Below are 15,671 nucleotides of genomic sequence, written 5' to 3'. Positions count from 1 at the left end.
GTGGGTATTTCTGGTACTGGCTACGAGGCTGCGTGCTAAGGCAGTCTTCAGTTGTACTGGACAGAGCTAAGTGTGACTGTAAAGATAAAAAAAGAGAAAGTTGAAATGCATACCTTTTGGCAGGCCCTGCCAAGGTGTGCCACTAAGTGACAGAGTTGGGGCAAGAGATTTATTGAGGGAGGAGGAATGAAAGAGTGAAAAGCCATGAGGGAGTGGTGACATGAGGGAGGTAGGCAGACATAGAGAGAGACCAGAGATGAGAGAGAGAGCAAGCTGTGCTCTGGTGGGCACTTTTGGGGGGGGCACATGTGGTATAGCTGCGTATGGAAAGGCGTCTGGCGACAGGTGGAGATGTAGCTGCTTTGGCATCTGAGGCAGGATGAAGCAGAAACTAATAGTGATGGTGAGTTTTGGTCAACTTGACACAAACTAGGGTCATCTGGGAAGAGGGAACCTCAGCTGAGCAATTGCCTCCACCAGACTGGCCTGTAGGCGAGTCTGTAGAGCACTTTCTTGATTGATGATTGAGGTTGGAAAGCCCAACTCATTGCACAAGGTGCTACCTCTGGGCTGGTGCTCCTGAGTTATAGAAGACACCAGGCTGAGCAAGTCATAGATGGCAAATCACTAAGCAGTGTTCCTCCATTGCCTCTGCTTCAGTTTCTGTCTCCAGGTTCTTGCCTTGGCTTCCCTTGATGATGGACAGTAAAGTACAAGATGAAAGAACCCTTCCTTCCCCCAACTTGCTTTTCAGTCATTCTGTTTATCACAGCAATAGGAAAACAAATTCAAACACTAAGTTATTGCTATAGCCACTTGGGGACCTCATTGGTCTCTGGTAATATTCCTTGTGTCCGTGGTGTATATCCATCAAAAGTTATAATACATCTGTCAGGACAAAGGTCAAACTGTTAAGAATGTGTATCAGCGACTTAGTCTTTACATTGGAAGGAAAGCTCTGAACTCTATAGACGTCACATTGGGACCTCTACCTGGAACAAGATCAGACTGAACCAAACAGCTATTACTAAAAAGCTGTTACTTGGGTTTCAAGATGAAGATCTGAAAGCAGTTAGTAATGAAACTAGTTAGTGGAAATGGGACAGAAATGCCAAAATACGAGAAAAGTGTGGAAAGCCAATTTACAGCACTTGGCAATGACTCTAGCACGGAAACCTATTCAGGGTGACAGAATATTAGACTGTCAAGGATGAAAGGAATTTGAAGCTTGTCCTGTGTCCTCCCCTCCCCTCCCATTCCGCCCCTCCCGGCCCACAACAAGTAGGGGGAGACACATTGGTCTGTGGCTTTAAAAGTAACAAAAGTTACTTTATAACAAAAGTTATCGTTTTATAGCATTCGTTGTTTTTTATCTCTGGAGGTCACCAATCATCTTTTTCTCCCTTCATTTTCTGGTCCTGAGGCATTTAAACTGCAGTCATTTCCTGGCAGCATGTGGAGCTTCTGGGACGTGAAAGGAAGGAAGAGAACTTCCGCCCCAGAGACATTGCCCCAGAGACTCCGGGTGCAGGCGTGCTGGGGCTTGGAGCTGGCCTCTGAATAAGGGACCGTGCTCATTTGCGTCTCTGCGTTCCTTCACAATGTCTACTGTTCCCCAGTACGAGAGCTTTTCCCTCTGATGGAGTCCCCCCTAAACTCCACCTCCTCTCCGGAAGTCTGCAGCACCTTCCCCAGGGCTCAGTGGGTCTCCAGGCACCGAGGAGGCCCTAATGAAGATGAGTCAGCGCTGATTTCCCATCTGGTGAACGCATGGCTCATTTACCTCTGGTGGTTTTGAGCAAACCCAAAGTGCTTTGTGGCTGGGCTGAAAGTCTGCGGCGACATTTTAGTTTCTATATATGAACTTGAAACTAAGGGAGAACGTTCCCAACCAGTAAGCTACTTATTTCTGAAGCCAATTTTCTTCAAGGAAAAGCAGCAGAACAATGGCAGCCTCCTGCAGTTCCCACTGGTGACCATGGTGCTGAGCGAGCAAGACTTTGTGGCCTGTCTTGCCACTAAGACCTTGGTGGTGTTGCAAATACCTGGAAAAAAAAAACCCAAAACAAAAAAACTGAACTCATTATTTCTAGAAAATTTGACACAAGTAAAAATAGCTATTTTGGATAATTTATGCTTTATAATGAGACACTCAAGGGAGAATACTAAAATGTTGTAGCCAATGACAGTCCAGTGGGAAACTTCATGATTCTGGTGATGAAAGGTGAGGCTGTGAAGGGCTGTCATTATTCCAGTCATAAATTTTATCCTGATCTCCTCTTATCCCTTTGACTTGTTCCCTTCCACCATAACATTTCTCTCTTTGTAATGTTCCCTGTCATAGTGTGCCTTCTACTGTTGTGATAAACACCATGAACAAAACCAGTTTGGGGAGGAAAGAGCTAATTTTGCTTATATGTCCTAGATCACAGTCCATCATCAGGGGAAGTCAAGGCAAGAACCTGCAGGCAGAAACTCAAGCATAGACCATGGAGGAAAACTACTTACTGGCTTGCTTGCTATGGTTTCTTAGCTTGCTTTCTTGGACAGCCCAGGACTACCTGCTCAGGGATGGTATCACCACCTTGGGCTGGGCCCTCCTGTCAATCCTTAATCAAGAAAGTGCCCCCACCGTCTTACCAACCACTCAGTCTGAGTCAATCTGATATCAGCGTTTACTCAGTTGAGGGTCCTTCTGCCCAGATGACCCTGGCTTGTGTCAAGTTGAAAACTAAACAAACAAACAAGACCAAAACCACAAAACCCAGCAGACATCATAGAATTTATTATAACTGTCATTAATTATCTGTCATGTGTACTATGTCACAAACAGATATGGATATGCCTGTGTCTATCCATGATGTCAGAATTTATTGAATAATACATTAATAACATCGGTGTTTTTGGTAGTAGCTTGCCAACAACTCTTAATAGCTGCTCAAAGCAAGCACAGGTTTGTTTTATCTTAATCTTAGTTACTAATACTAACTCCTATGTCCTGCGTTTTACATCACGTTATAAATATCTACCTATCTATCATGTGTACATTTATGTAACTTATAGAAGATCAGTGGAAAGAGAAGCTTTTTCTCCTGGTTGGGCCAGCCTCTCTGAGCTCCCACCACAGATGACAAGCTTTAGCAGGAGAGTGAAATGAGATCAGCACTTAACTACGGCTCACTGTAAAGAAGGCGTTTTTGGGACAGGTGTTATTTTAGAGTCAAGTTTCCTGCTATGTCCACAACCATACTGTGGGGTGTAGTAAATCTTCAGCTATTTACTGAGCACCTTTTGTGTTCCAGGTACTACATTAAGAGGCTGGAGATTGTGAATGTACAAAGTCCTTACTTTTGCAAGCTGAACAAAATGAGTGTTTGCTGGATTTGCCCTCCTATGTTTCTTTACTGAGTAAACCTGAGTTAAACCTAAGTGGGCAGTGTGAACAGCTTAGGACGTTCTTTACATTTGTCTCATTTCCAGGGCAGAACACAGTTAGAAAGTGTCAAGGCTCATGTTGACTTTTTATTTTTATTTGTTTCATTTTAGGGGTGTGATGAAAGTTGATATAAATCTCCAGAAAGTGGACATTGACCAATGCTCGAGTGACGGCTGGTTTTCAGGGACTCACAAATGCCATCTTAACAACTCAGAGGTAAGAACACAAGGATTAGATCATCCGAAATCGGAGGTAAAGTCGTGGATGGCTCTCACACATGCTTCATTTGTGTGGTGAGTGACCCTGCACATCCGAATGAAAAGGAAAGAATCCAGACACATCTCACTTCTGTCAAATAAACTGAAAGAGGGGAGAAAATAACATTTTTGCAGAGAAACTGTTTTGGGGACCCTTAAGACAAGGCCAAAAGTAAGGTTGTGGCTGAAATTTGACTTCGATTAAAGGATGATTTAATTCTTTAGAACAAGCTAGAAATGTACAACAATCAAGAAACGAGAAAACAGCCCCAGCGGGACCAAACAGAGCAAACATCTTTTCATGCATGGTGATGCTCATTGTCACATTTGTGGGATCCCTTTAGACGCGTTGCCATCTGCTAAAATGTAGTAAAGCAGGTACAGCAGAGTAGTCTGGAAAACAAGGAGAAACTTATATTCAGGGACCTGGAAAGGGATTGGTTACAGCTGTGTGCATTTTTTTCCTTTCCACCCCCACCGGGTTTGACTGGGTGGGATTCTGGCTGATAAAGAACAGAGATCACACTTCTGCGACAGACCCGTCTTTTTTGTTCAGGAAGCAACAGCAACAGCAATGACCCTTGCCAGCTGTCTTTTGCAGTTTCAAAGAAGAAATATGATGACATACTGGAGAATATCTTCTCACTAATCTGTCTCTAAGGTCCAAAGATGCTGTGAAAAAATGCACACAATTCTAGTTTTCTGACCTTTAACACTTGGAGTATCCCAAGGCTGACTCCATAAATTTGTAAGGAAAGTTGACTCAGTTTATTTTAAATAGGAGGGCGTGGTGTTTCTGCAAAGTCATACCCAGCATCTTTAATTTGAACTTCTTCAGTGGTGAATGGCGGTTGTGCATACTGCACATAGATGGTTTTAGAGCAAGGCCATTTAAGCCAGAAGGGATATTTGCCATTAAGTACTTCTTTTTGTCATTGTAATTATAGGCACACAGGCATATGTATGAACATATATGGATATAATCCCTTCACATGTGCACCTTGTGCACACCCTGCAATATCATGCTATTGCACATCGCTAAGACAGCACCAATGTCACCATTCTCCCAATGATCTCCCAATATCCCACACTCCCCTACGTATCACATATACCTTTATCCACTTCCATTCTCTTTATCACAATAGCCCCCAATTCTCCACCCCCAGTACCCCAACCCCTTCATACTCTTCCATGTCCCTCTAAATCCAGTGGTTCTCAACATTCCTAAAGCTTTGACCTTTTAATACAGTTCTTCATGTTGTAGTGACCACAAACCATGAACTTATTTTTATTGCTTCTTCATAAATGCAATTTTACTACTGTTGTGAATTGTAATATAAATATCTGATATGCAGGCTGGTCTTAGATAATCTCCATGAAAGAGTTGTTAGACTCCCAAAAAAGTCATAACTCACAGATTGAGAGATGCTGCTTTAAACCTATTCCACCTCCATAATGTTCATATAACGCTATCTTTCCTCTTTGGTTCCTTGCATATGTTCCCAAATCTCTTCCATGTCTATATACCCTCACACACCAACCCTCTGTAGCTTTTTACCTCAATCCCTTACAGAGTGGGACTCCATGATGTATGTGAGCCCTTTGTTTTGGTAAAACCTTCTGTCCCTATTTGGTAATCCTATGGTTTTGAGTATTTCTGAGGCTTTACTTCCCTTTGAATGACTCTAGCAATTTCAAACATATAAATTTCAATTGATGATTGGTGATTGTCCTTAGTTTGGTTATCTCTATGGCAATTGTGTATGGCCATTTTGCATCGTCTTTAACTAGCATGGACTTTTTTTCCATGCTGAAATTCCTACTGTGGTTATTGGTCTAAGAGTGACCATTTCTAGGCAGCCTTGCTTTGGTATGGGTGTGGAGACAACAGTCTGTTTAGAAATAGGAAGATGGGCTCTTCTTAGCTTATAATAGTGCTTGAGTCATTTTGTTTCTTTGTGGTATTCATTTTCTAACTGGATGGTTTTATTACCAATAACTACTTTTAGAAGACTGATTTATTTTCATTGCATCAGCAACATTAATTTTTTGAGTCTTGTGTACTTTAGAGCTTTCAAGTAAATTATTTCAAGAAACAATACTGTTTTCTATTCCAATGAGCAAAGATTAGGTTGAAATATGTGACTTTTCATAATACATATACATATATATGCATAGTATTTACCCAGTTCCTCATGGAAAAACTCAAAAAGCACATTCTTTAGGACAACTGACAGTTCGATGACTTATTGGAATATGTTGTAGCAAGAAGCCCAGTGCTCCGAAAGTACTCTCAAGAAGCTGAAATGATGGGCTGGAGAGGCTTAGTGGTTAGAGTGTTGGCTGCTGAGCAAAGAACGAGGGTTCATGGCAATTTGCAACCCCCTGTAACCCAGATTACAGGAGAACTAGGGCCCTCTTCTGATTTCTACCACCTCCAGGTACATATATGGTGCAACACATGCACGCAAACTAAGCACTCAAACCCATAAAATGAACTTATTTTTGAAAAGAAAGGAAAAAATAAGATACCTCATATTTTGATTTAGAACCTGCTCCCTCCCTGTTCTGTGACTTTTACAGGTATTCAAGTTGAACATAAGGGCTTTTGTATCTGTGCTAGGATCAGGAAGTTCTTGATGCAGTTGTATGTATTCTACAAGGGCTATCATGAGATTGTTCACACTTCTCTAAGCTCCTCTGCTGGTGGTGGTCTCTTCAAGAAGCGGCAGTCAATGCACATTACACCTGAAGTCTAAGAACCAGGAGCCCCTTTCTGTCCTTCTCTGTGCTGGTGTGAATTGGAAAGTCTAAGCACCAGGAACCCCCTGTATTCTGTCTCTGTGCTGGTGTGAATTGGAGATTACAACCTAACTTTTCTTGAAGAGTTCACTTTTAAGGAGAACAAGGAAAAATCTGCTGCTCAGAGCAGTTCTCATCTGCTCCATATTTCTTTTGTCCTGATCTTGTAGTTCTGACTCCAGGGTTCACTGTGTAAACTCGTTACTTTGAAAAATACTTAATGTGAGTCACATTTTTAGATGCAGGGTCTTATCTTTATGAATATCAGTATCCTTAGAAATCAAGATGCTATAGTTTGGAGTAGGTTCTGTATTTTGCTATTGTTTAATATTCTTCTCTTTAAATAGTAGAGGGACTTAATATATGTCCCAACTTCACTTTGAAATTTTTCTGGTGTGTTGACCTTTTGGCTCCTGGAACAAGTTATATCAGTTGAGCAGGATTGATGCTGGAAACGGAAAACTGATGTGCACAATGACAAAAGCTCCAGGAACACTATGAGGAAAAAGAATTTCCCACTGGATTCATATAGCCAGGTCTAGGAATCTATGCCACCATCGCCAGGAACATAGCAAAGGCAAGGTCTGAGACCACCTCTCAGGATGAAGTGCATGGCGATTCTTCTGGATCATCGCAGAATGGACTGGGCCATATATTCGTTCTTAACCTCTTCTCCTACCAATGCTTTGAGTACACAACAAATTCCTTTCTACAGTCTTTTTATACATGCAAAATGAATAGATTTTTATTTTAAAAGTCTCATTTCCACAACAACCACAACAACAGCGGCAGGAAATAGGAAACACTAATACAGTAGCTTTAAGCTGTTTGATTATAGGCCGCTAGTAAACATTAAGTGCCCCCTACATTTTAAATATACAGAGTATACAAATCTTTTATTGTATTTATATTATCTTTTTGTAAATCAGAAAACTTAAATCAGGTTGGCATAAGGCTGAAATATCTTAATGAAAATGATATTTTGTAAAAGTAATTATATTTTTAAAGAGAGCATTATGGTTAGCTTGTACCTTACAAAATTTTTTTATTAAGAATGTTACAACTAATTATCTGTCATCATTGTTACAATAATTTATTCCTTAGGAATATAACAACCCAAGGGTGTCTAGGTTCAGTAGGCTTTTTACTTAGCTTTAACATCTGTCACTGGTGATGAGCACACTCCGCGAGGCTCTATCAATACAAATGGAATGAATCCATTTTTGCTAAATCATGATGTCCATTTTTTTTCAGTTCCATCTACCAGTTTTTCAAAGGTTTATGCAAAAATATACTCAGCAGGTTTTCATCTTAACTGGTGTTGGTCCCTATAAACTAATCTGAAAACTGAGCATTTTAGTATTTTAAAGGAATATATGTATATATAAAGGAATATATATGCATAATATGTATCTATTAAAGGAATATATGTATATTGCATATATATGTACATGTACATATTCCTTTAAATATATATAAATATAAAATGATATAAATATTTAATGCTAAAATTAGTATATATATTTAAAATTAGCTTATTCTCTTCTTGTAGGATTGATTGGGAACTTTTCTTTTTTTTCCCCCAATGGGACAAAGAGTTGCTTTTTTTGTATATCAACCATATAGACAAACACTTATCTAAATTACACAAAAGAAAAATAGAGAATATCCAAATTAACAAAATCAGAAATGAGAAGCGGGACATAACATCAGACACTGAGGAAAGGGAACTTTTATTTTTAAGTTTAAATTGCAAGGCTCTCTGAATATGTTTAGATTCTGGTAACAAAACTCACATACACTGGAAACATTTTCAAATATATATTTTCAGTATTCTCACTTTGAAATACTTTCTCAGAATTGTTAAAAAGTCACTTTGGGAGATGGGAAGGTGTCTCAGCAGTTACAGTGCACACTGATCTTACGGAGAACCAGAGCTTGGTTCCTAGCACCCATATCAGGAGCCTTGCAGCTGCCTGTAAGCTCAGTACCCTCTCTTGGATTCAGCAGGCACTTGACATTTTTAATATGTATCTTTATTTTCTTAATTATGTACATACATGTATGCCTGTGTGAGAGTATATGACTGTAAGTGCCTGCTGAATGTCAAGCTAGGTGGTAGTGGTGCACACCTTTAATCCCAGCACTTGGGAGGCAGAGACATATGATCTCTTCACACATGTAACACACAGGCATGCACACACACAAACACACATACACACACGTCACAGATAGCATTCCAACATCCCTCCTTAATGGGATGTCTTAGGTTGGAGTCTGTCTGTAACTCCATATAATTTTAGTTAGAAAATATGCTTTAAAAAGTTAAGAATGGGTATTATTTAGTTGATGAGAAGAGGAATTTAATGCAAAGATGTAAAAAAGCAGTACTTGGCCATTCCCTTTTGGAAATGCTTACATTTAGAGCACAACGTAGTCCCTTGAGCATAACAGGGTTTACAGTGCTTTCCCAGACATCTTTAGCTTAATTTACAACTTAGTGAGAAATTTGGAAGCAGTTGCTTACAGTTCTCATCTTACGTGCCCTGTTGTACAAGGGCTTTTATCTTCTCTGGAATTTTTAGAAAAATCATTCTATTTCTACAGTTGTTCTGTCTATCATGAGAGGTATTAGCCATATGCATATGTGGCTACTAATTTTAATACATAATAGATAAAATTAAATACAAATGAAATTTTCAAGTAAATGGCCTCCATAACCTCCTTCAAGCATCTCATAGCTGCTTGTCCCAGTGACTACCATGTAGGACAGGGAGGTGGCCAGCCAGACCTAGAAGATGATCTAGCTCGTAGTATAGAGGTGACGCATAGGTTTTAAAGGCTTTCAAATCTTTGAATTTCTGGGCAGTGGTGGCACACACCTTTAATCCCAGCACTTGAGAGACAGAGACAGGCAGATCTCTGTGAGTTTAAGGTTAGACTGGTCTACAGAGTGAGCTCCAGAACAGCTTCAAAGTTATAGAGAAACCTTGTTTCGAAAAAAAAAAGAGTTGAGTTTCTATGAACAGCCCAATCAGTAATATTGCCTTCCAATTTAATGAGGGACACACTAAGCACAAGCTTGAAACGAATATCGGCTTCTAAAATCTTCGTGTGAGCTACTGTATTAGCTGGGTGGAAAAGAAGTGAGATCAGAACCAGGCATGTCACCTTGTGCTGTAATCCTGGGAGTCAGGAATTTGGGGAAAAGCCTTGTCCAAGAGAAAAAGAAGTGAAGTAAAACCCCTCACACACCGGTTTTTACATGCCATTATATCATGCTGGAAATGGAAAAGTCTTTCAGCAAACGGAGAGCCGTGAACGGACCATCACTCAGACGTGTAAATGCCCGTCAGTGTATCGCGTCTTTTCTTTTCACCCTCATCAGCGCACCTGTGGCTTTTTAAAGAGAACAACACCTCACCATCAGAAAGAAGAGCAAGGCTGTGGTGCTGCTTCAAGGTAGCTCGCAGGGTGCCAAGGGCCAAGCCAAAATCTGCAGACACCTCCCTGTTGATGGCCTCCCTTCCTCTTCAGGCTTTTGCTTTCTACCATGGGAACCGTCCAAATTAAAAATGGAAACCTTTTCCTCAGCTATTTGAAGATTATTTTCGGCAACTGTTAAGTCGCTTTTCCATTAGGCTAAATATCTTGCGGTTTGGTAAAACAGCCTTGCCTTACCAAGCCCAACTGAGCGAGCTCCCTCGTTTGTTCCCATGGCTGTGAATAATTAACCTGTTTGAATTTCTTACATAATCTTTTTAAATCTAAAATTTGTATATGACGATTGATTTTTTTCCTGAGAGTTTTATCACGTACTTAACAGTTCCTAAACTAAGTTTTGATTCACACAAATAGAGTGAGATAAAACTTGGCTCAATTCCATGCTCCCAGCAACTGAACCAAGGGTACATCAGTGCCCTTCGCCATCTTGTGGCTGGGAGAGTGTGACTCTGTTGTGGGAAGCTAAAAGACGCCGAAGCTTTGTGCTCATCTCGACATCTCCTCCACTAGAACACTGTGTCATACCTTTCCTTATGGAGAGCTGCGAGTTGTGGGTTCTGTTCTGTCTGAATTGCAGAGCACTGGTTTAACACTGTCTCACAGAAGCCACTTCTGACGGCAATTTCTCCCTGTTTAATTAGCTATACTAGCCTTCTCTGTTTGAGGTTTGCTGAACACAGTCTCACTAACTGTAAATTTAATAATTAACAATGTATACATTTGATTTTCTATGAGGAATTTTTTGATAGATTAACTCAAATGCATCTTGCAAGGTGTGTGTGTGTGTGTGTGTGTGTGTGTGTGTGACAGAGACTTGCTATATAGCCCTAGCTACCATACTACCAAGGCTGGTCTTAGGGTTGCAACAGTCGCCCCACCTCAGCTTCTGAGTGCTAGTATTACAGGTGTGTGTTCCAAGTGTATTCTAACTCCATAAAATAACATGGACCAATAAAGTAAATCATAATTTAAATGAATCACTTCCTTCTCGAGAGATCCAGGAAACTTAAAGATGTAATCAATCATGACATCCTTTAGGTACTAAGTGGCTAACATACAAAACAGGAACTTGGAGATACAGAAATAATCTCTATCATAACAGGCAAATCTTCACACAGTTCTCAGACATGGAAAAACTTTGCCTACCAGATTAGCTAACAGAAGTTTCTGTAATCAAGAAGCTGAGGTTGGGGGATTGTGACCTCAAGACCAATCTGAACACAGCCTCTGTGGGATAATGCTCTATACACTGTAAATATTTGTCACTCATATTGGTTTAATAAAATGCTGATTGGCCAGTAGCCAGGCAGGAAGTATATAGGTGGGGCTACCAGACTAGGGGAATTCTGGGAAGAGGAAAGGAAGAGACACAGTCACCATTCAGATGCAGAGGAAACAAGATGAGAATGTGTTACTGAGAAAAGGTTCCAAGCCTCATGGCCAAACATAGCGAAGAGTGAATTATGAGTTATTTTGTGTTGTTAGAACTAGCTAATAATAAATCTGAACTAATAGGCAAAACAGTGTATAGTTAATATAAGCCTTTGTGTGTTACTTTGAGACTGATCGGATGTGGGACTGGGTGGGACAGGAACTTACATCTACACACAGCAAAACTTTGTCTTGCTAAACCAAACCAATCCTAACTAAACCAAATTATTATACTGTGTGCTGAGTACACTACCATGAAGAACTGATAGAAGTTCAGTTGTTATTGAACTTTCTGGTAAGATGGTAAAATTATTATATCTAAAAGTAAAGGCATCTTGGTTAAAACTGCTTTTTTTTTTCATTTGTCAAAGGAAATCTTCTGAAACTGCTACGCACATCTGCATACCACAACATTCATTACAGTAGTGTGTGCTGAAAATCTGGAAATAAACGTACAATACAGAATTGGCTAAGTAAATTATGATGTATAAGATAGTTCAGTGTTAAGGAAACAGGCTCTCCAGTATGATTTAATAATTCACGAGGATTCAGATGCATAGAAAACAGCTGTGGTATGAAGAAGTCTTTCTAAAATATATTTGGTAGGAGAGTAGACACTTGGTAAGATGCCAACCTGCCAACCCTTTTTATACTGAGAAGTGAAACCCATATTTCGGAAATGTATGTAGGGTGATTTGTACAAACCACCTCCCAGTGTCTTAAACTGTCGGCCACGTGAAAAAAAAAATGGTAATAACAAGTTTCTGAATGTGTAAAGACCAAAAAGTAATTGGAAACCAAACATGTCATGATTCCCAGTATTTCTGGCTGTGCACACCCTGCTGCATGCATGACGTCACTGCAGCCTTGCTGCTGAGCACACAGTGGGCTCACTTTGCACCACACCTCATACCACCCATGTCCTCTCTGAGAGCAACAAGTGCTCTTAACTCCCGGCCCTTCCTCCATCCCCAAAGTTTATGCTCTTATAGAACCTTTATAATTATGGAAAATATATAATTTAATATTTTCTCACTATCATTCTTCAATATGTAAGGATCAAATATTTATACCTTTGAATTATATTGTTTTAGAATGTTTGATTTTAAAAACTGTTGAGTTTCTGCTTTGAATTTTATAAAAATGATGAAATGAATTTTTACTTTGGATTAGGACAAAACTTTTTAATTCCCACCATTTGTAAAATGGCCCCATTCTGAAGGCTGTTGTTTTGTCTTATTGACAGTGTCCTTTGCCTTACAGAAGCTTTTCAGTTACAAGAGGTCCCATTTATTAATTGTTGATCTCAGTATCTGTGCTACTGGTATTATATTCAGGAAATTGTCTTCTGTCCTCATGCATTCGAGGCTACTTCCCACTTTCTTTTCTATCAGGGTCAGTGTAACTGGATTTATGTTGAGGTATTTGATTCATTTGGATTTGAGTTTTGTGCAGAGTGATAGATATGGATCTATTTGCATTCTTCTACATATTGATATTCAGTTATGCCAACACCATTTGTTGAAGATGCTTTCTTTTTCCCATTGCATGATTTCAGTTGTGGTTTTGTGCTACAGAGACATTATAAGCATTGATAATTATAAACTAAAAATATTTATCAGTTTTTAATAACTTTGAAGATACAGTGTCAAATATCCAGCAATATTTAATTCCTTATGTAAAAGTAAATACGCACATCTATCTTAACATGGAAATTGCTAACATCTTTAGAAATAGTAAAAATTATCTATAAACTCAAGATTTTTTTCAAAGTAAATTTAATAACTTATTACTAACTATTACTAACAATTACTTTAGAAGTTACTGTTTCTTTTTTTTATTTCTGGACTCTCTGAAATGTTACAAAAATAAAATCTTCACAAAACCTTATTCATGAATTGTCCATGTAAAGGTACCTACGCTCCAATGCTGAGAATCAATCCTGGAGCCTTCCCACGTAGCCATATGCTCGACCATTGAGCTATGGTAGCTAACCTCCCATTCCCATTTTTTTTTTTAAAGGCAAAGACTCATGTAGCCCAGCCTGGTCTTGAATTTGTGATCCTTCTGTCAGCTTCCAAGTAAGGGATTACAAATATGTGCCACCACTTTCTCCTAGGCATCCAGGCTATAGGTTTAGTATTTAAGTTTTCTTTGCTCAAGCATAAAGTCTGTGAGATCCCAAAAGCAATTTGTCCCAGTATATAATGCTTGTTTCTGAATTTCCATGTAAGAAAACATTTAACAATAATAAAGTCATATTCATGTAATATATAGTCATTCTGTGTGATAGCTATGATAGTTATTTTTGTTTTGCACACAAGGAAACCAAGTGCTACAGCCTGACAAAGATAAAATTATCTAATGTGGTGGGTCAGGAAGCTAAGCTACAGGAAGGTGGTAAAACTAATGGAGGGTTACTTAGAAAAAGACTCTCTGACCAGTAAGGGACGATGGGATGACATTGCTATGGATCTCTTACTAGGAGTTCAACCAAGACACACGATAAAATCACTCTTATGGGTAACTGGGCAGAAACCAGTCCAGAAGTACTAATGTAACCCGGAGGCGGCATGACAAGTTCCCAGGAGACATGGCAAGCTTCTGTCCAGATTAGGCCTAGGACCAGTAAGTGATCCTACTTTGTAGGCAGGTATGTGGTGGCAGAAAAAATAAGACTTTTTTTTCCAATTCTTTGAGAATGTCATACATGTATACAACGAACTATGACTCTGTCTACTCTCCATTTCTCCCCTCCCAATCCCCCCTTTGCTTTCCCCAGCTCCATGTCATTATCACCATTGTCTTCCTCCTTCCCCTCTTTTTCTTCATCTTCTTTCTTCTCTTCTTCCTCTTCTCCCCTCTATCCCTTTTTGATAACCTAAGTCCAATTTGTGCTGCTCATGTGTACATGGGTACGGGGACATCCAATGGAGTGTGGTAACCTTGCCAGTGACCATACCGAGGTAATAGTAGAAACGATCCTCCCTCAGTGACTATCAATTGCCAATATGTGCCCAGTAAGGGATGAAGCCTGGAGAGTGCCCCCCCCCCGTATTTGTTGGAAGCTTGATTGGCTTCATTCTGCAGGTAACCACCGCTAGTGTGAGTGTCTGATTACAGCAGCTATGTCATGTCTAAATGACAGTGTTTTACAGAGCTTCTTCCTGTCTTTCTGTGCTTATATTTTTTCTGCCTTCTCTTGCATAATGCTCTCTCAGCCTTGATGGCAGTAGTGGGAACGATAAAAATGTCTCATTTAGGGCTAAGTACTCATAGTTTCTTGTTATCAGTTATGAGCCTCTAAACTGACTGGCAGCAGGAGTTTCTTTCTGGCTGGCCGTTCGTATTTTAGTGTATGATTGTGACTTTGAATGGTGGTCATGTCCAGTTGGAAACAAGATTTTAGAGGTCTGATTTATCTTCTTGGATAAGAATTGGTGAAGGCTTTGACTAATTTTCTGAGCATCTGCTAAGAGTCTGGTGACGGAAGGGACTCACTCTGTGCAGAGAGCTAGAATACAAACTAGAAAGCAGGAAGTGAATAGAAGTGAATATGGGAGGTTCAGCTCATCATGAGCAGCGATGCCAAGGTGAACATGTGTGAAAATACGCTAAGTCAATGTTGGACTCTGTTGTTGATAATAAAATACTAAGATGTTGCTAAGCATCTCTGTGACTTAGAAATCCTGAGGAGGCTGAGTTCAATGGATGGAGATATCCAGTTTATGCAGAAAGCAAGCGTAGGCTGGGTGAGAGTATTAAATCACACACATCAGTGGACATGGACTCAAAGTACCAGACTCTTTCAGTCTTTTCCATTTGTTGAGAAAGCATCTGAGGAAATTGGAAGTTAGTGAACAGATTCAGAATATGTAAATAAATTTATAGTGGAGCCAATTGGGAGGGGTAAACTACCTATTAAACCTTTGCTTTTATCATTTTCTGTAGCAGAAAAATTGCTAGTTGTCTAAATCTAGATATGAGAAGCAATCAGAGTGTACATCAAGTGCCTGAGGGTGACTTCTGGGGGTTAAATATAACCCTGCATCATTAGCTTGTGTGGGAAAGAAATCCCATTCTGACAGCAAATCAGATCTAATCGGGCGCTCCCTCCACTGCAGTTCTAGCAAACACGGAGGAAACTTGTCACAGCTTTTGGTGAGGAACCAGGCAGCTGATGTTTGGCAGCTCCCTTTGGAGCACAAGGTAAGCCATGTTGTCTAGCTACTGCCTTTGGA

General features: G+C 39.9%; 1 protein-coding gene across 1 annotated transcript in view; it reads left to right on the top strand.

Moving 5' to 3' along the window:
* Gpr158 (G protein-coupled receptor 158) overlaps positions 1 to 15,671 on the top strand; it is a 372,055-nt gene that overhangs the window by 36,357 nt on the left and 320,027 nt on the right. The window contains exon 2 of the mRNA XM_057787800.1: positions 3,547 to 3,652. Coding sequence (XP_057643783.1) covers positions 3,547 to 3,652 — 106 coding nt within the window. The remainder of the gene's footprint in view (positions 1 to 3,546; positions 3,653 to 15,671) is intronic.

This window comes from Chionomys nivalis, chromosome 13 (genome assembly GCF_950005125.1).
Source record: "Chionomys nivalis chromosome 13, mChiNiv1.1, whole genome shotgun sequence".
Taxonomy (NCBI): Eukaryota; Metazoa; Chordata; class Mammalia; order Rodentia; family Cricetidae; genus Chionomys; species Chionomys nivalis.
The sequence above is the reverse complement of the archived record's forward strand: the minus strand, read 5'-3'. Positions and strand labels throughout refer to the sequence as shown.